The sequence below is a fragment of the Periplaneta americana genome, chromosome 15 (genome assembly GCF_040183065.1).
Source record: "Periplaneta americana isolate PAMFEO1 chromosome 15, P.americana_PAMFEO1_priV1, whole genome shotgun sequence".
NCBI lineage: Eukaryota > Metazoa > Arthropoda > Insecta > Blattodea > Blattidae > Periplaneta > Periplaneta americana.
Window position 1 is genome coordinate 59,163,975 of NC_091131.1, and position 24,831 is coordinate 59,188,805.

The following is a 24,831-nucleotide window of genomic DNA, read 5'->3' on the forward strand; positions in this document are numbered from 1 at the left end:
AATCATCCGCTGTGTTTATATATTTATGGATATCATTTTCTAAATAATCCAGTTATATAAGTTCAGCATTTAACGCATCAGCCATATGGATATTTCTATGCTAACAGAGAGTTAAATGATTTAACTGCATGAAATTGGGCAGTTAAATTAACATAGGTTTTAACAGCCTGTTAGTACTAACAGTAGTTGAAGAAATGCTTCAACTGTTAAGTTTACAGTTAAAATGGAATAACACACTGTTATGATTTAACAAAGGTTGAAGAAACCGGGCCTATATGTATACAGGATACAGGATGTAACGAAAAGGTATGTCAAAACTTTAGGAGACATTCCTTACGTGTAGAGCAGGGGTGCTCACGGGAGCGCCCTGAAGCCTCCCCCGGGGCGAGAGGGTGCAGACTGGGCAGGTATAAGTAGACCAGGCAACCAGTAGAACTCTTTGCTATGGAACTTGGCGGAGCCAGCGGTGCAAGGAGATGAGGATGTAGGATCGTCTTTCAAACAAAATAATCAATATAAATCAATTTATTGCATTTACATTGACAAAAGAAATTCTAAACAGAAACAGTGTTTTAGGAACAGACGTAAACTTAAAATGCCAGGCATTAATGTGTGTTTGTGCCATCAGACGAGTAATATCTGTAACAATCGATCTACTCGAATGCAGCCGAATCATAGAGTCAAATATTTATCGCTTAGCTGTGATCTGTGGCTGGTTTAACCCATTTTTAGAACAGAGAAAACTCCTCATATACTGTAAGTAGGGTAAAGTTGCCTAATTCCGTGACATATTTAATAAAGTCTATATTTATGCCAAACTTGTACTAAAAATTTTCAAATAACACCTAAATGACGTCATTTGGACCTTTAGCTACAGTTTTTACAACATTCAGTGTCAACAGTTTCACAAGTTTGATATATATATATGATTCTTCAATGTTATACAGTACCTCCTAAATCCGTGACAGGGATCAAAATTCCGTGATAGTGGTTTCCTAATTCTGTGATACTAAAATAATCATCATTAACTGCTCACAAAAGAAACGTGTATTTGGAAAAACACTTCAAAGTCATGGTATATTGTTTTAATATGGATTAAGCAGGAAAGTACACCATAGCAAAGGGCCTAAGTGACAAATTTCATAGAAAATACTTGTGTAACTACAGGAATACATATTTCGTATTAATATATTATAAAAAAATTAACTGAAAGTTAAATTCAATATAAAATTAAATTTGAATAAATTGAATTATAACAATTATTTCTCATTATTTATTTTCCTAACAACAGCAGGAATTAAGTTAAATATATGCCCTATTATTTTATTATAATTATAATAATTGATGTTTTCTATAACTTATTTCTATTATTATTTCCACGAACTATTTTCTTTCATAGACATTAATTTTCACAATTTAGTATTGGCATCACTGATCGAGTGAGCCAGGAAGGAGAAGTATGAAAGTAAATCTGAAAATGGGAAAGCTCCTGTAGCATTGTTATTGTCTCAATGTTTAAATAATCCTACACATTGATTCAGCTGACTATAATCTACAGTGATATATCATTTTTATAATGCTATATTAATTCTTACCTCAAGTAAGAAATGTTTCTTCAGGAGCCGTCACAAGAGAAAGAAAAACTTACTGGTCAACCACCTTTCACTGAACAAAAGCTTCTGCAGTCGACTGCTTCTATTCATAAGCGGGTAGTCAATAGAATTGAAAAGAAGACATCTCCTGGCATCTGTTAGGTATTTCAAAACTTAAAAGTCAGAGAATACAACTCCATGGCAGTCAATTGAAATTTTATCACGGGATTGGGAGTGTCACGGAATTAGGCACCTTTACCCTGCACCGTACCAAACATAGGCTACTCATTTTTGCTACATGCCTGTGCAAACGTGGAAAACGATCAGATGAGATATAATGATAGAATGTAGTTATCTCTTCAGTTATTTGAACTTCACCTCAAGAAAGCTGTCACATTTGAGATCTACAATTCCATTTTAAGCATGGAAGGAACTGTGGATATCAACGGAAAATAGAAACATGAATATTTGAAAATTCTACTGAAGGGATTCTATTTCACTGAATCGTTCCTCAAATGATTTAATGTTATTGAACAAATAAATAATCAGGAGATCTTTACCTTGCAGGGAAATATTTAGGTCATTTAAATGATTCGTCACATCTGTCAGGAAAGCGAAGTGTACAAACCAAGAAGGGTCGATCAGCTGGGGAAAAGCTCGAGCTAGCGCGCTGTTACGTCATCACAGCATAATACACCTTACCCCTGCCCTAGCTCCATTTATATGCACTGAGTGCAGGTTGCCCTATGTGAACACGACTGATGTAGAATTGTAGAGGATGAAAATATGTTAATATGTGCATGGATCCGGAAACGCTCTATTTCCTTGTTAGAGCTCTTTTTCCAATCTCTGCTTACACTGTGTGATGCGCAAGTATCAACTGCACGGTTATGTAACGTCGACGAAGTTTCTTAAAGCGAAATTGTATTTGGCGAAGGAGTTCTAGGAGATCCCATGACATTACCCGACATTCGCTCCTACAACTGAAAAAAAAGAAAAAAAAACGAATCCAAGTAATCATTATAATCGGGATTCGAACCCTTTTCCAAGCGCAACGCCAAAGCACGAAGCTTGTTTCCTAGCCCTTATTCTTACGTCTATGGTGTTATAAAGACTTATTTTTTTAAAGGCTGATCGTCTATGCCAGCGTTTCTCAAACTATGGTCCGCGGACCACCTGTGATCCTCGAGGTCTGTCCTTGTGGTCTTTCAAAAAAGATAGAAGAAAAAATAAAATTCAAACGAACATTATAGCTTAAAGTGTCAGAGTTTGGAAATGACATATGGCAATCGAATTTCACTTTTTCTCCCAGTACTGCATTTTATGAAATTTATTACCCTACCCATCTATCGACTTCCCACTCTACTCTCAGCAACAAAAGAGGGATTTAAAGCACTATATAGTGGTGTTTCTCGATATCTTTTCCCTGCACATCTGGCGCCGCACCTGTAACCCAGCCATTCATTACATTGGACCAAAGTACCGAACCTTAATTCAATTTTAAAATATAAATATAGGCCTGTTGGTATTAAAATATGCTACGAAAATGATAAATTTGCTTTTCGAAGGGAACAAGAGTAAGGTGGTCCGCGGAACTGTTCTGACTTTAAAAAGTGGTCCCCACTTCAAGAAAGTTTGAGAAACGCTGGTCTATGCTAACTTGGGTGTTTTGACACCCATTTTTTTGAATGCTAGTACAGTATTAGGCCTACAGATTGTCTCGTCATAAGTAATGTCGGTTTTGGTATGCTATAACAAGAAATTAATCTAATCTTCAAAGTAAAGGCCATTGGATTCTATCTTAAGCCACCTTTCAGTGAGGTTTGTTACCCCGCGACGGTACCAGTTTCTGGTTTTTGATGCGAAGAATTTGTTGGTACCCATTTCAACGGCTTTCAAGTTTTGGAAAGTTCTTCCACACAGGAAGTGGACTAAGGAGGGTAACAAATGGTAATCTGAAGGCGCAAGATCAGGGCTATATATCGGATGTGGTAGTAGTTTGATTCCTCCCAATTCCTGGATTTTTTCCTTGATTCGAGCGGTTTTGGGTTTCATATTGCATATTGTCTTTTTGCAAGAGCATTATATTTAGATTAACTCTTTCTGGGTAACTCTCTCTCAAAACTTCATAAACTCGTTCTAGCTGTTAAGAATAAAAAAGATCGCATGGACATGCTGAAACGAACTCCCAGTGAAGCAAGAACACCTTCAAAATTCCACGCGATACATAACATTACCGAATTTATATTCTTATATGAAGTCTCGCCACCCTCATTGAATAACCAATGACTATAAGTAGCCATACTGTAAATATTTATTAATTTGAGAAAAATTCGTTCCGGCACCGGAAATCGAATCCGGGACCTATCAGCGCACACAGCTGAAAGGTCCCGGGTTCGATTCCCGATTCAAATTAATAGATTACCGAATTTGTTTAACGATGACTTTGGCAGGCTGGCGAAGATCGAGCCACTCTTTTGAAGTGTCAGGGTTACGGTAATGTAATATACCCATTTTTCATCACATGTGATAATTCCCCCGATAAATCTGTCACCCATGGGATTAGCAATGAGCTGACGACAGATATCCACTCTGCGTTGAGCCTGTTCAGGTGTCAGTTCATTAGACACAGACCTAAAACTTCTGTATGATTTTCTAAGCGTTTTAATGTTATAGCGTGTTGTATTTTTTGAAGCACCGAGTTTTTCTGACAACCTACGAATACTTTATTGTGGATTTCCTTCTAAAACTCTTCGTGTATTCTCAATTCTGTACCTTAGAACTTCCAGGACATTATAAATCTTTAATGCCTTCTTCATTATTGAAATGCTGGACACCTTCATCACCATCTTGTTTCTAGTAGTGCTATAGAAGAACTTTTGAAGCTTCATCTCTATTTCATGTTCTTTGTATTAACAATTGGCGATTGCCAGACAGAGTGAGAAATGGAGCTGTGTTGGAAAGAATGGGTAAAGAAAGAATAATGCTGAAACTGATCAGGAAGAGGAAAAGTAATTGATTGGGCCACTGCCTGAGGAGAAACCGCCTACTGAAGGATGCACTGGAAGAAATGGTGAATGGAAGAAGAGTTCGGGATAGAAGAAGATATCAGATGATAGACACTTAAGATATATGAATCACATGCGGAGACTAAGATGAAGGCAGAAAATAGGAAAGATTGGAGAATGCTATGTTTGCAGTGAAAGACCTGCCCTTGGGCAGAAAACTATGAATGAAAACATGCTCACAATACGTATTAATGACTATAGCGTCCTGTTTTGCACTGCCAACTAAGGGTAATCATTAAAATCTTACAAAACACCAAACTTAAAAAAGCGACAGTACTTGAGAGACAGCCTAATAAAATGCCGAGCTCCCATTTCTCACTTTCTCTTTGTCATTATTCTGCTTTTAAAATGGGCAGTCCGGAAATAAAATTCATTCATACAATGTTTGTCATTGTACGTTTGTTATAGCACTACACAGTTTACACATTTCATTAAAATGGAACATTTTCACTGTCGTCTTGGAGCATTGGAATCCATACGTGAAACATACAATGATATTGCAAAATAATAACACTCGTCTGTTCAAGTCTTGTTTATTACTGGATTTAGCTTAATTGTTCTGCGCACGGGTGAGTGCTGGAATCCGCGTTTGAGCTGTTTTGTTTTGTCGAGTAAATTAGTAAATTAGAGCCGGTCGGTATGTCCTGTTATTATCTGGGATTTTAGGATTGGCTTTAAATCTGCAAGTCTACTTTTTCACAAAAGGAAATGCGATGCGGCGTTCGTTTGTCATGTCGTCATGGCAACGCTATATCCTGTCATTGGGAGTTGCATTAATTTCTGTCGGTTCTATTCATAATTTGTCCCGTCGTCATAAGATGTGATGCCTGGTTCAGCCACTGTTGCGTTGGTTTGCCGATAGTCGTGTTTTCATTTAATATTTTTCCTAACACGTTGAAACTTACGAAATGTGAGAAATGCAAAATAACGACCATACTGAAGAATGAAATTTGAGTTATTAAACAAATCTACATCTTCTAGTAAGAGGTCTCAGAATTCGAGTGTGTAGAAAAACTGTTAAAATAGATTCTGGTAATCTAGTGCTAAATATGTTTGGCATAACGTTGGACGTTTACAAGTTCAGATCCTTCCAAGAGTATACATTTTTAAATTCAATAAAAATGTACTTCTCATGACTTGTTTTGCAAGATAAATTTGATTTATTTATTTATTTTACATATATCCCCTGAGCAAAAACTTATAATTGGGGTAATAGGTCTGTTATTATGTATGAAATATGTGGCGGTAAAATGTAATATTGATACATGCAAATTTATGTTAGTGTTAATTTCGCTATTTTATAATTCACACTACTGAGGAACATGTAAAAAATTAAGAGCACCAAGCGTTCCCCTCAGAACGAACTTATAGAGGAGTTCGGAAAGGAATATGTTCTTATGAAAGGAAAAAAAAATACTGAATTTTGCATATTATTAACCCTTAAATAATTTAAGGGCAAAGCTTCATATCTCACACTAGTTTATTAAACCTTGTCGGACCGTAAAGAAAACAACTATCGCAATGTCCATATTTTGTATGTTGTACAGTATTATAGTATTGTGAAATTTTAATTTGTGCGAGATAGTGCGTATTTGCTTGGTTTCCGCACAAAACTAATCCGCGGTAAGTCTAAAATTCCACATTCAATATTCTCAACCTAACACACATAACAATTTCCCTCTTCTTACCGCTTAAGTGACATATTGATTTTACTGCTTTAGGCTTCTAACATATTATTTTTAGAGACGTTCAATATAGTAATAATTATAAATTGGAAACTTACCACTGCAATTTCACCTAAATTGCACTGTTAATTATTGTTTTTAAATATTTGCAAAAATTAAGTAAACTCTACAACTCCACTAAAGTTACTGCATTCGCGATGCAAGTAACATTAAGGAAGCCGTGAAAAAATCAACAAGATTCCAGATGCCGATGTTATTACTGTAACATGTTATATAAATAATATTGTTAAAATATTAAAATGAAAAATAAATCATTACATAACCTTGCCGTTTGTTTTAAGTTCACATTTATGGATTGGGGGGGGGGAAGACAGACGTATATCACGGCCTGCTGGAGTATACTAAACACAGAAAACATTTTAAAGCAACAATGTTGAAGATAGATATTTTTGTTTTGCAAATTTGCCGTCATTGAACAGAAACCAAGATGGAGATTTCATTGCAACTAATTAGAAATTCCTCTTTCAGGTATGTAATAAACGATCTTCGCACAAAATAATGTACGATACACGAGCGGTATGCTTTCTTTCAATTCTCGGAAATTAAAAAAGCTCAACTACGTTTCGCTTTTTCAAACTTTTCTTCGAACATGAAAACTTCAACATACCGCTCTTGTAACGCATATTACTATTTCCTACCAATTTTTTTCTATTCTTTTAAAAATTATAGCATATAGCCTATTAACCTGTTGTATCCTATAGGATACTTCGTCAATTTAAGGGTTAAAAAAGTATAAAGACAGAACTCGATTCTTTCAAAAGCAGTGCAGTAGCAAAAGTACATGGAAAATATTTAAGCGTTCCTTAAAAAGAAAAAAAAAATTGATACGTTGCGAATGTACCTTGTAATTCAGTGCATTGAATTGTGAGGAAATGCATTTTATGTAAGTAATATATATATTTTTTTCTCTTTTGCTTACAGACAAATTATTATTTTATATTGTTAAAACTTGTACAGTATATTGTAAATTGAAACATGTAATGTTAGGCAATTATTTTTTGTACTGGAACTGCACCTTATGTATTATATTTGTAAACGTGAACATTTATTTTGTGTCCTATTGTGACTGAATGTTTACATGTTGAAGCAAGGAGTAACTGCACTCTCACTCTCCCATTCCCCTCGATCTATGCAACACAGTGGTCAGTGCATTCGTAACTTCATGCGTTCTGTACCCTGCCCCGCAGTCTTCTGGTAACTCTCAGGAGCCCTTCGTGTAGCAGCATCGGAAACCCAGACTTCACTCCAGCCTCTTTTTACTGTTACAGATGATAGACAAAATTTGGATAAGATAGAGAGTGTCGGTGGAATGATAGAGGGAGTACCCCAAGAAAAACTCTGTGCAACGTCTACTTTGTCCACTACAAATTCCATCGGGGATCGAACCTAGACCGTCTGGATGGAAGACCAGTGCGCTAGGACTTAGAACCACAGTCGCGGCTTTGACCAATGCAATTGCTTCTATTAAACCTAGGGTTACCATGTGAAGAAATTCTATAGGAGGACATGGAATCTAAAATAAGAGGACATTGCTGAAAAATGGAGGAATTTTTAAAAATTGGTATGGACATAATTGAAGATAAAAACAATGGCTCACCTTAGTTCTCTCCCTAGTTGCTGGATCAGTATTACAGCTGTACCCCACTTATCGGTGGAGCCCACTCTGTGCACAAGAACCTGAAGGGACCAACTTGTATCTTATAACAAATAACTATGGAACTGTTCACAGGACATGTCCTTGAAATTATATTTTACCATGATGATACCTCTGACTGTCTCCGTTAGCAAGCGATTTCGTTCTTTTGTTCATTGAGCAGATATAGGGGAAAATACTTTCTCAACACTTCCATTGTGACTTGGGATAAATACAATTTAATAGAATTGACATATTTTTAAGAGTTCTGAGAAAGTTTCAGTGTTCGCAGAACTATTGGAATTTAAGAATTTGCACCATTGTTTATCTGAAGTTAAATCTTTGTCCAAATTAACTTGATTGGCATATTTTTGTACATTGCAGAATAAAATTGATAAAATAGCTTAGAATCATGAATAGTGACATTTTTAGAGTGTAAGATTCAATGTATATCAATAGGTTATCATATTTTATGTTTTTTTATGTGCTCCAGCTTCAACCATTGAAAGCAGTTAAATTCTTTCATAGGTTTTCACCATTTTTTTTTTTTAGATATTCTATGCATAATATCGCACATTATGCAATATTCATATTAATATTCTAGTTGAAATGCGAAATGCCAGACATTTCAAAATTTTTTTAAATGCCTGCCGGACGGGATAAAATTGTTAAAAAAGAGGACATGTCCTCCTTGTGCCGAATTAAACCTGACTCTAAATTTTATTCTACCATGAACTCCGCTTGTTACACTAATGTAAACTGCATTTCTCTGCTATCTGCTTCTACAGCTTTGCGAGACTGAACTTTTCAAGGGCTATAAGATGCTGGACTCAGAAAGTAGTACAAACCATTCCCAGCAAAGATTCTGAAGACTTGTAAAAGGTCGTTAAATTCTACAGTTTGAGAGGAACTGGGTTGAAATGTTACGTATGAAGAGGGTGGCACAAAATGTCAATATACATATCGACGCACGTAGAATATTATCTGTTATCCCAAATGGCGACTCTTGTAAGATTTAGAGCCCATTTAGATTGAATGAGATGTACTGGAGATAACAGGGAGATGAGTAAGAATGACTAAAGTATTCGGGGGAAACCTGCTCCAACCGCAAAACCCCGGGCCGCGTTAGTAGCTGTTGAAGTGGCTCAGCTTTGACTGGCGATGCGAGTCGTCTCCAATGAACTGTGACAAACAGCGCGCGGCCATTAGAATTGTGTGCATTTAGATGGAATCGAGGGTGCTGCACAATCAGTGGCTTTATTTTTAATTGGAGCGCATTGTGTGTTCGATTCCTGGCGATGGAAATGGAGACTTATTTTCATGTATTTCCATGTATTGTATACTTCTGTGCTCTATGAAAACGTAACACGAGTAATGCTTGACTACATGACCAGTATCGTGAACTGATTATGTGGTATATGGAAAAACGCACTGTTTAGCGAAAGATGGAAAGAGTCAATGGATCTAATTGTTGAAGAGTATCGATTATTATTATTATTATTATTATTATTATTATTATTATTATTATTATTATTATTTCAGGGACAGACAAAAGTCCAAAGTTTTCAGGAGGTAGCCCATTTTTTTCAAGAGCCAGCACATTTTACCCACATACAATGAGAAATTTGTTAAATCTTTTAAAATTTTGTTTTTATAACATTAAATATGCATCATTATTGTTCACGATCTCTAGAATATTCCATTGAAATGGGAGTGTAGAAATATTTCTTAATCTTATCCATCTAGTTTGAAAGACTCTTGTCTTATTGCCTGTGTTTTCTCAACGTTTAATTAAAATTAGGTTATGGAGTTTATTTTAAATTGTCCAACATTTTGTTTAACTTGAAAGCAGTGTTCATTTTCCGTTACCTAACACAAAAATTATCGCTTTTTTTCTTACGAGTTTAAATGCAATGTACAGCAGTGGCAAAAAAACCGGACCGACCCATGTAACTGATTTCAGAGTCACAGATGCAAATTTTGCTAGTCACAAAACACATCCATCGTGTATAATTAATTGTAACAATTAAATTTATTGTATTTATTCGATTTTTACCGTCTTTTGTTTCCTTCAGTGCCTCAAACTTACAGACAAAAGAGCTTTGAGAGTTTTATTTTCATCTGGCATCAGGATTACATTTCTACCTCTATTCTGCAAAGATAACTGCGTATTTTTACATTAAATAGCAGTACATACCTCTGGCTTTACTATCCATATTGAAATTACCACAGTTTGACACAATACACAGCACAGAATTCTTATCAGCTACAAGGGTCGGTCCGGTTTTTTTGCCACTACTGTACATGGCATGATGACGTTGACCTTCAACAACCCAGGTGGAGGGGTTTGTTCAGAGCAACACAACTTAATGTGTTACAACTCGCAGCTGGTTGAAGGGCTCAGCGTTGCAAGTTCTCATAATTAATGTATTTTAAAATCACGTTTTTTGGAAAACTATTCCAAATATAGCAAAATGGTATTTGACTTTTTTGTTGCTCTTTTCTCAAGGAAACACTCACCAGATTTACTGACATTACTTACGGTCCATTCTGTATATACAGGATGCAAGTAATATAGCTGCTCATATTTTAACATTATTCCTTTGATGGAGTACAACAAAAAATTATAATACCATATTAATCCAAAATGAATACTTTCCTTAGAAGAAAAAATTATTAATTATTAACACTGCTTTTCTCGATAAATACTATCCGCACGACTCTTTTTTTTTTTAACTCTTATCAGTAAGTATACAGGTGAGGAATGATTTATCCCTTTACTTACGGCTTTTAAGGAACCCGGAGGTTCATTGCCGCCCTCACATAAGCCCGCCATCGGTTCCTATCCTGTGCAAGATTAATCCAGTCCCTAACATCATATTCCACCTCCCTCAAATCCATTTTAATATTATCCTCCTATCTACGTCTCGGCCTCCCCAAAGGTTCTTTTCCCTCCGGCTTCCAATTAACACTCTATATGCATTTCTGGATTCGCCCATGATTTATCCTTTTACAGTTTTTAAATAAAATGGATTGTTTTATTGCAAATTAAATAAAAGATTAACACGAATCTTCGGCTTGGTTGGCACAATTGGTGTAGCGCTGGCCTTCTATGCCCGAGGTTGCGAGTTCGATCCCGAGCGAGGTCGATGGCATTTAAGTGTGCTTAAATGTGACAGGCTCATATCTGTAGATTTACTAGCATGTAAAAGAACTCCTGCGGGAGAAAATTCCGGCACACCGGCGACGCTGATAGAACCTCAGCAGTTGCGAGTGTCGTTAAGTAAAACGAAACATTTTTTTAAATATGAATCATTATTTTCTGCTATTAGAAAGTCTGGTAAGCCTACTGCAGTGCCTTAAAAGGAGTTTACTGCATGGTTTATAGCAACTCTAGATATTAATACGACAATTGAGTCACTGTCAACTACTCCTTAACTCCCCATTCCACCTTCCCCGACTGAGACGGTAATGTTTTGTTTCGATACGAGTAGATAGTAAAGTAACAATTGCTCAGTGGCGGGGGCTCATTATGGAAATTCAATCGCTCTACAATTTCCACAAGGAAAATGAACTAAAATAATTTTTACGTTCAGGAAGGATATGATATCGCCAGATATGTGACATATAGACTGAGTATATAACAAATTCAAACATATTAGGACATTTTATGCTTCTCGTATGAATAATATACAATAGTAATTATGAACATAATTATCGTTATGAAAGACGCGAATAACGAAGCTAGAAGAGCCGAAACATGAATGATGATACGCTTCCCTACGTAAATATTCAAAACATTGTAAGATAATTAGTTGTCGAATTTGGTACAGATTTTAACAAATATGAAACCCTAATGTGAGCGACGAGTTTAATAAAAAATGCTTAACCAAAGCCACAGTTTCTGGCGCGTGAAATAAGTGATGGAAACTTTGACAGCGAGTATCTTATCTTTCCCATAGTTGTGGGCGAAAAAGCTGACAACTGTGATTGGCAGATTGCTGACATCACATCTGTTTACGAGGTGGTACTACTCTTAGCCAAAGTAGCAACAGATGCCACTGATTGGATAGTGTTCCCAAGGACACACCTCAGAAACGCAAAGTGCGAGTGTCTTGCCTTTGACGCAGTCAGTAGGCAATAAGACTGAAAACTGTGATTGGCAGATTCCTGACGTGACGTGTATTTGGGCGGTACCGTTCTCAGCTGCACTGGCAACAAGTGCTCATTGACTGGCTTTTTACTTAAGGATACGCGCCAAAAACGCTGGCACTGGCGTAGCAGCTGACGAAATACGCCCTGTCTTTCTCGACATACAATGGCAAATAGAACAGAAGAAATGGAGTTTTATATTGAAAGTCAATCAGGAGTGAAAATAAAAATGTTCTCTGTGGTTTTTGTTTCTATTAGATGAAAGCATTGATGTCAATCATAATATTCATTAGGGGAGTTGATTCTAATTCTAACATCCATTAAGAATTGTTGAATCTTTTGATACTCGTTCAAGTCTAACAGATTTTCATCTAGTATGGCTTCTCAGACTTTCACTAAGTTATAAATAAACCAAGCAGACAAATAAACAAGCATAAAATGCTGTCAATTTTCATGTAAGCTTGAGTAAAATTGAATAATATTGTATTTATATAGGGCTGAACAAGAAAGTATTTTTAGTTTCAGTGGTCCCCGAGTTGCTAGCTTTAGTTTAAGTGAAAAATTATTTTGTTATTTCTTTTGTTTAGTTTTTATTCAAATGGGATAAAGAGCTCCCACTTAAAAATCTTATACACTGTTTATTTTGTAGTCACATTTTCTTCCAGGAAATATGGATAGAGTTGCGATTTATTAAAGGTATCAGCCATTGATGAAACTGCAAATAGGTTACAGTGATGTAACACGATTTTCTCGTAAAATGAGAGAAGAAAAGGGGAAACTTTTCTCGACTCGTTAGTCTCCAGGGCTGTTCAAGAGAGTGATCTATGCCAGAAATGCATAAAATAAAGGAAAGACAATTTAAGAGACGTGTGCCAAGTACCGTATAGTTATAGAAATAATTATTATATCAAGTGCCATTACATGATGATACTATTGTCGTAGATTTTACTAACTTTCACCTCTTGCTGGCTGTCTGATATTCACCACTGACGCAGAGTGCCTTACTGTGCGTTCGTTTGTAAGACGGTGTAAGCAGAGAGGAATATGGAAGGGGAGTTTCTCCGTTTCCCTGCACTACCTCTTTGCGTCCAGGGCTGGTATTAGTGACAAGTACCTGGGCACTACTTATACACCTTGCGACACTTGCGGAATATCGGGTCGTAGATCTCTCTTTTCGAACATATACTTTTCTTCAGTCTCTTCCAGTCAAGCAGCAGCGACAACGATGGAAGAGGTCTCGATGGAGGACCGTAAGCGAATTTCGAGCAGTCGTGTGGGTACCGAAATCCGTTGCAAATGAAGCAGTGAGGATTGCGGTACGTCTCCCAACCGCAGGTCTCCAAGGGGTGTACGCATGGCATAAGTGCTCTGTGTTAGGGTCCGTCCAGTCGTCAGCACAGTCGTTAACACCATTTACATCGCAAGTTCTAAGGAAATTGTATTTCATGCCTGGTGATATGTAGTCCAGCTTACAAGTCCTCGATAGTTCTGCGTTGATAATTAGCGTCCACTGCTTCGTGGCCATGTCGTACGACATGTGCCGCACGATGTCGTCGTCAGAGACGTTGACCGGTGGTTTGGGGCCGCAGTTAAACTGTGCGTTCCAGATCACGGCAGTTGTTTCGTCCGTGTCGCGGTGACAGGCGGCGCAGTGCCAGTTCCTGTACGTGATGTTGGTGGTGACGGGCGCGTCGAGCAGTGGGTCGCTGGGTTCGGCGTCGGGGTGCTCGCAGCGCTGTCGAGTGTCGTCGTCTGGCCAGTCTTCCGGACAGCTCGCCATGACATAGAAGCCATATTTTCAGGTGAACGGAAAGCCCTCCAGGCTCTGTTCCTCCGGCCGAAAATACAGGGAGCTTCGGCAGCAGTCTCTGTATTGTGTGCAGAGGGCATCGCATGCGCATATCCCTGGTTGGGGTTGTTCTGTCAAGCAATCTGGCCTGGGGAGAAAGTGAACACTTTGTTATAGTTCTTTAACAGTTTTATTCTTTGTCGCTCCACTATCCTTTTACTTTAACCTCTATATCATCGTTGATTTTATGAAACCTCCTATTTATTTATTATTTATTTATTTATTTAACCTGGTAGAGATAAGGCCATCAGGCTTTCTCTTCCCGTCTACCAGGGGATTACAACTACAATATTAAGAATACAATTACAATTATAATTAGAAATAATATTAAATTTACAAATACAATAAAAATCAAAGTACTAAAGGATTAACCGATTAATAAAAGCTAGACAGTTTATTGTAAAAGTTAAGAAGAGAGAAACATTTTTTCTATTAATTAAGTAAAAATTAAACCTACTCTACGCAGTAAGAAAATGCTTATTAAGCTTGCTTTTGAACGCTACTAAATTCCGACAGTCCCTGATGTCACTGGGTAGGGTATTCCACAAGCGCGAGAGCGAGATTGTGTATGATGATGACTACGATGATGCCTTATCTGTTAGTATGGCTAGTATGCGGCTATTTTGCGTGCGTGTGAAGAGATTATGGTATGACAGGTAACTGAAACGGGAGGCAAGGTAGGTAGGTGTAGAAGTGTGAAGGACTTTGAAAAGGAGAACAAGAGAATGAAAATTTCTACGTTCGTTAAGCCGTAGCCAGTTTAGAGTTTGGAAGGATGGGGTAATGTGGTCAGCGCGACGGACATCGCAGACGAAGCGAACACAAGAATTATGAACACGTAATTTTTGCGACTGGTTGACATTGAGGTCAGTCAGTAGAAAATCACAATAATCAAAGTGGGGCGTTACTAGTGTTTCCACTAGTATTTTCTTGAGTGATAGCGGAAGGAATTTTCGAATGCTATTTAAGGAATGTAGTATGGAAAGCACTTTTTTTGTAATATGGGTTACTTGGTTATTCCAGTTTAAATGCGTATCAAAGTAAACTCCAAGGTTTTTAACACAGGAAGCAAAAGGGATTATTGTGTCGTTTAACTTGACTGGAAGAGCAGGAGTATTGTTGCATAATAGACGTTGATGTCCCACTAGGATTGCTTGTGATTTTGTTGCATTGAGGGTCAAACCAAACTTTCTGGCCCATGCTGATATAGACTGAAGATCCTCGTTAAGATTTTGTATTGCGTCATTGAGTGAGTCAGGGGTTGTATGGATATATATTTGTAAATCGTCTGCGTGAAGGTGATGCTTACAGTGCTGTAGAGTCGAGGGGATGTCATTTACGTAAATAGTGAATAGTAGTGATGATTGAATAGATCCCTGTGGGATTCCAGAATCATCGATACGCCATGAGGAAGTTCGACTTCCAATGCAAACACACGGCTGACGTTCGCTGAGATAAGAGGAGAACCTAGAAACTGTGCTTCCTGATAGTTGGAGTGATCGTAATAATCCTGTCTGACAGTAGAGAGCATAATTTTTTCAGGAGGAAGAAAAGAATTAATTAAACATTAATAGGCCTACACTGATCCTCTATGATGTCATATTCACCAACGTTTTCTACCGAATTATCTAATTTTCTTCTATAGGCCTGTTGATATTTAATTACTTTTTCCTTTCTCCAGAAAAAATTATGATATGTACTGTCACATAGGTTTCGTAAAACCAACGATGATATATTTCTGTGCTAATTTTGTTTGAGAAGAAAATATTAAGAGTAGAACTTCATGTTTTTTTTATTTACTGCACATGTAGATTGATTATAAAAAAATAATACGGTATCTCAGTTCAGAGGGAAGTGGAATAGGGCGAGGAGTACGACAAGGATGCCCTCTGTCACCTTACCTGTTCAATATCTACCTGGAGGATTTAGTGAAAAACTGTTTTCAGGCCATGGGACGGTGATAGTAGGACGAAGAAGAATAAAGTGCATAAGATTTGCTAATGATATCACGTTGCTATTGGGACAGGAGATGATACTAAAGGTTATGCTACTGGAGCTTAATGACACCTGTGAACAGTATAGGATAAAGATAAATGAAAACAAGATGAAGACCAGGGTTATCGGAAGAAAAATAAAGATGAACTTGCGAATTCTAAAGGAGGCAGTAGAGCAAGTTGAGAGCTTCAAATATGACAGCTCATACATCGGGTATTGGCCTACTACAAGTAGTAACATGAGCTGCTGGCAGAAGGTGAGAAAAAGGGGAGCAATGGCAAAGAAGACTTTTAATAGAAAAAGGAGCATCATCTGCAGACCTTTGGAAAAAGAATCAAGGAAGAAACTAGTGAAGTGCTTCGTGTAGAGTGTGACACTGTACGGGATAGAAATATGGACATTACGACGGAATGAATAGAAACGACTAAAAACATTTGAAATGTGGATTATGGAGAAGAATGGAGCGTGTGATATTGACAGACAGAATAAGAAATGAAATTGTACTAGAAAAATGGGTGAAGAAATAATGATGAAATTGATGAGGAAGAGAAAAATAAATCAGCTGTGTCAATAGAATACTGAAGGATGCACTTGAAAGAATGGTGAACAAGAGAAAATTTCGGGGCGGAAGAAGATATCAGATGATACACAACATTAGATATATGGCTCATATGCAGAGACTAAGAGGAAGGCGGCAAATAGGGAACATTGGAGAAAGTTGGATTTGCAGTGAAATACATGGCGGTTGACAGAGAAATGTGAATGAATGAATGAATGAATAAATACCCTAAGAGTGTAAATAATTTTTGGAAGCTCACATGTTGAACATTTGAATGAATGAATGAATGAATGAATGAATGAATGAATGAATATGACTTTATTAACTAAAAAATGTGTCTTGACCCGATGGTAGTTATAGGAAAAATATCGATATAACGTAAAAACTAAAGAAATACACAGTAGGAATATAAACAAAACAAGTCAGCGACAGCAAATAGCAAGAGAATATACAATCTAAGATCTATAAAGAGATACATTATACTACTTACTATAGGTCTATATATTCTTGAGTATTGTCATTTGGGACATGCCCTGTTACATTCTCTAATCATTGAATATTAATCGTACTCATTAAGCCTTGGTTTTTCTGAAGCGACGTGCAAGGTGCGAGACCCGCCTTGTACAAATCCGGACTACACGAGAGATAGTGAGTGGTTTCTATAACTGTGAGATAATAAAGGAAAGATAATTTAAGAGACGTGGATCAAGTACCGGACAGTTATAGAAATAGTTATTATATCAAGTGCCATTACATGATTATACTATTGTCATAGATTTTACTAACTTTCAGCTCTTGCTGGCCGTCTGAAATTCATCACTGACGCAGAGTGCCTTACAGTGCGTTTATTTGTAACGCTGTGTAAGCAAAGAAGAACATGGTAGGGGGTTTCTCCGTTTCCCTACACTACCTCTTTGCGTCCAGGGCTGGTATTAGTGACTGGGCACTATGTATACATCTTGCGACACTTGTGGGATATCGGGTCGTAGATCTCTCTTTTCGAACATATACTTTTCTTCAGTCTCTTCCAGTCAAGCAGCAGCGACAACGATGGAAGAGGTTGCGGTGGATGAGCGTGAAATACTTTCGAGCAGTCATGTGGGTACCGAAATCCGTTGCAAATGAAACAGTGAGGATTGCGGTACGTGTCCCAACCGCAGGTCTCCAAGGCGGTGTACGCATGGCATAAGTGCTCTGTGTTAGGGTCCGTCCAGTTGTGAGCACAGTCGCTCACAACATTTACTTTGCAAGTTCTGAGGACATTGTATTTCGTGTCTGGTTGTATGTGGTGCAGCTTGCAAGTCCTCGATAGTTCTGCGTTGATATTTAGCGTCCACTGCTTCGTGGCCATGTCGTACGACATGTGCCGCACGATGTCGGCGTTAGAGACGGTGACAGGTGGTTTGGGGCCGCAGTTAAACTGTGCGTTCCAGATCACGGCAGTTGTTTCGTCCGTGTCGCGGTGACAGGCGGCGCAGTGCCAGTTCCTGTACGTGATGTTGGTGGTGACGGGCGCGTCGAGCAGTGGGTCGCTGGGTTCGGCGTCGGGGTGCTCGCAGCGACGTCGAGTGTCGTCGTCCGGCCAGTCTTCCGGACAGCTCGCCATTACATAGAAGCCATATTTGCAGGTGAACGGAAAGCCCTCCAGGCTCTGTTCCTCCGGACGAAAATACGGGGAGCTTCGGCAGCAATCTTTGTATTGTGTGCAGAGGGCATCGCATTCACATACCCATGGGTGCGGTTCTGTCAAGCAGTCTAGCCTGGGGAGGAAGTGAACACTTTGTTATAGTTTTTTAACAGTTTTGTTCTTTGTCGCTCCACTTCCCTTTTGCTTTAACCTCTATATCGTCGTTGATTTTATGAAATATCCTATGTGATAGTAGATAGCATAATTTTTAAGGAGGAAGAAAAGAATTAATTAAACATTAATAGGCCTACACTGATCCTCGATGATGTCATATTCACCAACGTTTTCTACCGAATTGTCTAATATTTTTCTGTAGGCCTATTGATATTTAATTACTGTTTCCTTTCCCCTGAAAAAATTATGATCTGTACTGTCACATAGGAGGTTTCGTAAAATCAACGATGGTATATTTCTGTGCTAATTATGTTTGAGAAGAAAATATTAAGAGTAAAAACTTCATACTCTTTTATTTACTACACATGTAGATTGATTATAAAAATTTAATACGGTACCTCATTTCAGAGGGAAGTGGAATAGGGAGAGGAGTACGACAAGAATGCCCTCTATCACCTTACGTGTTCAACATCTACTTCGAGGATTTAGTGAAAAACTGTTTTCAGTCCGTGGGAGGGGTGATAGTAGGACGAAGAAGAATAAAGTGCGTAAGATTTGCTGATATCACGTTGCTATTGGAAGAGGAGATGATACTAAAGGTTATGCAACTGGAGCTTAATGACACCTATGAGCAATATGGGATAAAGATAAATGAAAACAAGATGAAGACCAGGATTATCGGAAGAAAAATAAAGATGAACTTGCGAATTATAAATGAGGCAGTAGAGCAAGTTGACAGCTTCATATATCACAGCTCGTACATTGGGTATAGGCCTACTACAAGTAGTAGTAACATGAGCTGCTGGCAGAAGGTGAGAAAAAGGGGAGCAATGGCAAAGAAGACTTTTAATAAAAAAAAAGAAGCATCTGCAAACCTTTGGAAAAAGAATCAAGGAAGAGACTAGTCAAGTGTTTCGTGTGGAGCATGACACTGTATGGGGTAGAAACATGGACATTATGACGGAATGAATAGAAACGACTAAAAACATTTGAAATGTGGATTATGGAGAAGAATGTAGCGTGTGAAATTGACAGACAGAATAAGAAATGAAATTGTACTAGAAAAAATAGGTAAAGAAATAATAATGATGAAACTGATGAGGAAGAGAAAAATAAATCAGCTGTGTGAATGGAATACTGAAGGATGCACTTGAAAGAATGGTGAACAAGAGAAAATTTCGGGGCTGAAGAAGATCTCAGATGATACACAACATTAGATATATGGCTCACATGCGGAGACTAAGAGGAAGGCGGAAAATAGAGAACGTTGGAGAAAGTTGGTTTTGCAGTGAAATACATGCCGGTTGACAGAAAAATATGAATGAATGAATAAATGAATACCCTAAGTATCTAAATAATTTTTGGAAGCTCAAATGTTGAACATTTGCATGAATGAATGAGTGAGTGAATATGAATTTATTAACTAAAAAATGTGTCTTGACCCGATGTATTTGCAGGAAAAATATGATATAACATAAAAACTAAAGAAATACACAGTAGGAATATAAACAAAACAAGTCAACGACAGCAAATAGAAAGAGAATATACTATCTAAGACCTATAAAGAGATACATTATACTACTATAAGTCTATATATTCTTGAGTATTGTCATTTGGGACATGCCCTGTTACATTCTCTAATCATTGCATATTAATCGCACTCATTAAGCCTTGGTTTTTCTGAACCGACGCATGCGACGTGCGAGACCCGCCTTGTATAAATCCAGACTACACGAGAGATAGTGAGTGGTTTCTATAACTGCGAGATGCGAGGTCTGCGCACCTCGCAACTATAGAAACCACTCACTATCTCTCGTGTAGTCCGGATTTGTGCGAGACGGGCCTCGCACCTCACATGTCGCACGACATTTTTACTATAAATGTAACAAATAGCGAGCATATTATGCTACCGTCTATTAGCGAAGTCCTTAACTCTGCTTTTAAAAACGTTTGTAGTTATTAGTAAGTCTATAGGTACAGCATATTAATCCCTGATAGTACGGTTGAGAAAAAATTTTCCAATGTCCGTTCTCTGTTTTATTTGTCTCATTTTATACGAATGGTCTTTCCTTGAAGAGTAATTTGATGGCTGCATCGTACTTTTATTTCTCTCGAGACAGACTCACCTCTGTATGTTTTGAACATTGCGCATAATCGAACCCCTGTGCGTCTGTTCGTGAGAACTTACTATAATTTCAGATTACACTGGTCAACAGCCATTTTGCGCCAGATGTAAAACTAACAAATTCTTACTAATTCCGATCTCCTGAAATCAAAAATAACAATCAAAATGTTGCATCAGTTTGGGTTTTCGAGATGCACAATATAATTCATTTTATATGCATTCAATTAAAAAAACCACTGTATTTCGTGTGTATCTACTTTTTTTTTCCATTATGTGAAAACAATATTAGTATAAGTAGGCCACAATGTTAGAAGCACTTGTAGAAACGGAAATTATTTTATTGCCCTTTTACGAGTCTAGGCCTATTTGGAGGGCGGGAAACAGGTTCGCGGTATGACTTCGCTTGAGTTTACCTGATTTTACTTGAGATGTGCATTTCTTTCACTGTGAGCTTTAATGATATTACTGTAGTTTATATTTTGCAATAGACCCCCTTGTCAAAATGACTTCTAGAAGCGAAAATTGTTTTATTGCCCTTTTCGATTCCATTTGGAGGGGAAGAAACAGATTCGCTATATGAAATTGCTTCAGTTTACCAGGAGATTTCCGTGGTGTTAGTATTCTGTGTAAGACGTGTATTCCTTTAAAGTGTGTTTTAATGACTATTACACTCTTACTATGTCATACTACTTTTGACCAATAAAACGGTACGAAAGGACGTATTTCAACCAATCATGGCTGCTTATCGCACAATTTTATCGCGTCCCTAGCATTTGTTTAATTTCATCGCGTCCCTAGCATTTGTTTCTTCGTTTGCCAACATTTGAAACTGCGCTGGTCTGGACGTCAACAAGAAAAAAAAAAAATATATATATATATATATATATATATATATATATATATATATATATAATTACAAACCACTCCAGTCGATGCACAGCAGTTTCAAATATGACTCGCATTGGCATTCAAGAACAAGAATTAATAAAAATCACTGCTCATACCTATGCATCTTCTGAAATCCGATTTACAAATAAATGAAGAGCACCATTCGGAAATCCTAAATAAGTTGAATACACCATGTAGGCCTAAATCAACGAGTTCCACTTCTATTACGCACACGTCCAATATAACATCAATTGAGCCACCAACCACATTCAAATTTGAAAATTGTACATTCAATAATTATTCCTTTTAAAATTATCCATTCGGAAATTCTGAATAATTTGAATACACCATGTAGGCCTAAATCAACGAGTTCCACTTCTATTACGCACACGTCCAATATAACATCAATTGAACTACCAACCACATTCAAATTTGAAAGATGTACATTCAATAATTTTTCGTTTTAAAATTATTCATGTTTATTTTTATGTCATCGTCGTTAATTAAAACTTTTCTAACACTTGTGTATATTAGTTAGATTATGTTATAGCTTCTGCTATATGATATTATGGATAGTCACGTATCAGAGATTGTTTAATATTAAGATTTATTGAAAATCATCTGCCAAGTGACGTTGATTACTGGGATTCGGATAATTGAAGTGGAATGTTGCATTTTAATAAAAATGAAACTGAATCAACAAAGCCTTCTTGACTAGTAACATTGCCATCGTGTATAATAGATCGAGAACTTCTCAACGAGAAGGCATTGCTCACTACTGCCATCTAGCATGCATCTAGCGTAATATTTATAATGTTGAGATGGTACAATAATACATTTGAAGACAGTTGTATTTTCGTAAGTCAATTAATATTTTATTGTATTGGAGTACTTCGTTACTTCTAATCTTTATATACTTTCTTCTAATCGTGTAATGGTTAATTAAATCCCACTCCAGTTTTGATTTTCTCTAGATAAATCAAAACGTCTAGTGAGATTACTGTTGATAATATTCAAGTTACGAATGGTTTATATGTACGGATTTGAAAGTTGTAGCATTGCTTCTTGGAACGCAATTGGGCTACACAACATTTTGCTGCTTTCTGTGCGAATGAGACAGTCGCACTCGAGATAAGCATTATAAAATAAAACGACAATCACTAGAGCCAAGGAATAAAAATATTATACATCAACCCCTTATACCTCAAAGTAAAGTAATTTTACTCCCTCCACACATTAAGTTTTGGTTAATAAAGAATTTTGTTAAAGGGATTAATCGTAAGACTGAAGCATTTAAACATATCCAGGAAAAATTTCCTGCTGTTAGTGACTCGAAAATAAAAGAGGGAGTTTTCAATGTACCACAAATTAGAGAAATAATGAAGGACAATTACTTCTAATCTTTGTAGGAAGAAAAAGAGAAAGCCGTCTGGATTACATTTAAGGAGGTTGTATTAAATTTTCTGGGTAACTTTAGAAGTGAGAACTATGAAGAACCAGTGCAAAATTTACTGTTGACGTATGAAGCTATAGGTTTTAACATGTTTAAGTTATTATTTAATTATTTAAATGTACAGAATACAGAATATAATTACAACAATATAAATAGAAATAAAATATTACAATCAGTATAAAAAGAGAATATAATAATATTAACAAAATTTGAGGACCGAATGAGCAGCGCTCATGTTCGGTCGCAGTTCAGATATATTATTAATATAAGAGGAATATAGAAAATAAAATAAAATAGAAACTAAAATTAAAATTACAGCTACAGTGAAATTTTATAATAAAATATACAGTATTAATATAATAGGAATCTAGAAAATAAAATAAAATAGGAACTAAAATTAAAATTACAGCTACAATGAAATTATATACTAATATAATATTAAGATAGAGTAAAATAATATCGTACGTGAATAAAGTAGGATAATTTATGGAAAAAAAAATATTCCGAAATTATATAATACGAATATAATATAGGCTGACTAATTCATATACATAGGCTATAAATTTATTTAATCAAACTGAAAACATTAACACGTTCCTAATTTTCATGTTGTATGTTACTGGGTTACATGTTGAAAGTTCTAGGTATAATTTAGCTAAAGAATTATACAACTGAGAGCCAAAATTAATGCTATGCTTTAGACCAGCTGATGTGAATCATTTAGGCCTATGTTCTACTAATGTTGAATTATTTTTTCGTCATGTGTCATGATTATGTGCCTGTAATATAAAGTTATTACGATTTTTATGATAAAATGTTAACAGTATATTTATGTATTTGTTCAATATTAAATATATTAAGTTCAGAGTAAATTAATTTAGTTGGATAATCAAAACGTTTCTTCAAACAAATTTTAATTATTCGTTTTTGTAGTAAATTTAACGGACTAAGATTAACTTTTATACTTCCATCCCAAACAATAATGCCATATTGAATGATGGACTAAAAAATGACAAAATATACATTTCGTAGAAATCTAATGGGTAAGTAGCATCGGAGATTAACGAATTTATAGATTGTTTTACGAAGCTTCTTACAAAGATTTTCAAAGGGTTACAATTTTCGTGTTTTGTAGCTTGAACTTTGACGTCTCACGTCAAGAAATGTGAATATAATTTAGTTATGACTTCTTGGTGAAGAATGGTGAGGAAATGTGCCTTATAGGCCGCTGATTTGAAGGTCATACACGAGCTCCTTTTCAGCCTTCTCCAGTGCAGCAGCAGCGTGGAGGACTATCCGCCGATTATTACCGGTGCCAACCAGAGGTTAACACTTCCTTGGAGGCAGTGAATCCGTTGCAAATGAAGCAGTGGAGATTCTTATACGTTGTTGCACCGTGACACACACGGGCCGTGTACGCCTCGCACATACTCGTATTCGGAACTTGGACGTCCATCCATGTCTTGCTGCACTGGCTAACGACCCCCAGTTTGCAGCTTCTTAGCAACAAGTACACATCTGGTGGTGGTCGGAACTGTAGGTTGCTCACAGTTCTCGCTTCCTAAAATTCAAAGCCCCATCTCTTGGTTTTGCGATCGAAGGAGAACAGTTCAGCGGTGAACTCGTCGGACTTAGCGTGTCGGGAAAATTGTCACACTGGAATTCCGTATGTTGGAGGAATCGACGACGACATCGCGGTGGCAGGCCGCGCAGTACCAATTTCGGGGTAGGTTATGATGATACTTCTGCTGGTGATGGGGACGTCGAGGATTGGCACTATGTAGGTAAAATCCGGCCGTTCGCAGTCAGAGTATTCCGAATCTCACCGGACCAGTGGACAACAATGACGTCACGCTGCAGCGAAATAGGAACAAAACTGCTGAAAGGTTCGATGGCTATCATGTCGGCTGTACAAGTTGTTGTCTGTGCAACGCTAGCAGGATTTTGCGAAATTTTCCTACTGTCATGTCG

At 37.0% G+C, this 24,831-nt stretch overlaps 1 protein-coding gene and 1 long non-coding RNA gene across 2 annotated transcripts in view; one reads left to right on the top strand and one right to left on the bottom strand.

Moving 5' to 3' along the window:
* Positions 1 to 24,831, top strand: part of LOC138714997 (uncharacterized) — a 935,649-nt gene that overhangs the window by 41,103 nt on the left and 869,715 nt on the right. The gene's annotated exons all lie outside the window — the stretch shown is intronic.
* Positions 15,577 to 24,831, bottom strand: part of LOC138714992 (uncharacterized) — a 38,611-nt gene continuing 29,356 nt past the window's right edge. The window contains exon 3 of the mRNA XM_069847345.1: positions 15,577 to 18,353. Within this exon, the coding sequence (XP_069703446.1) occupies positions 17,540 to 18,353 (814 nt within the window). The 3' untranslated portion in view covers positions 15,577 to 17,539. The remainder of the gene's footprint in view (positions 18,354 to 24,831) is intronic.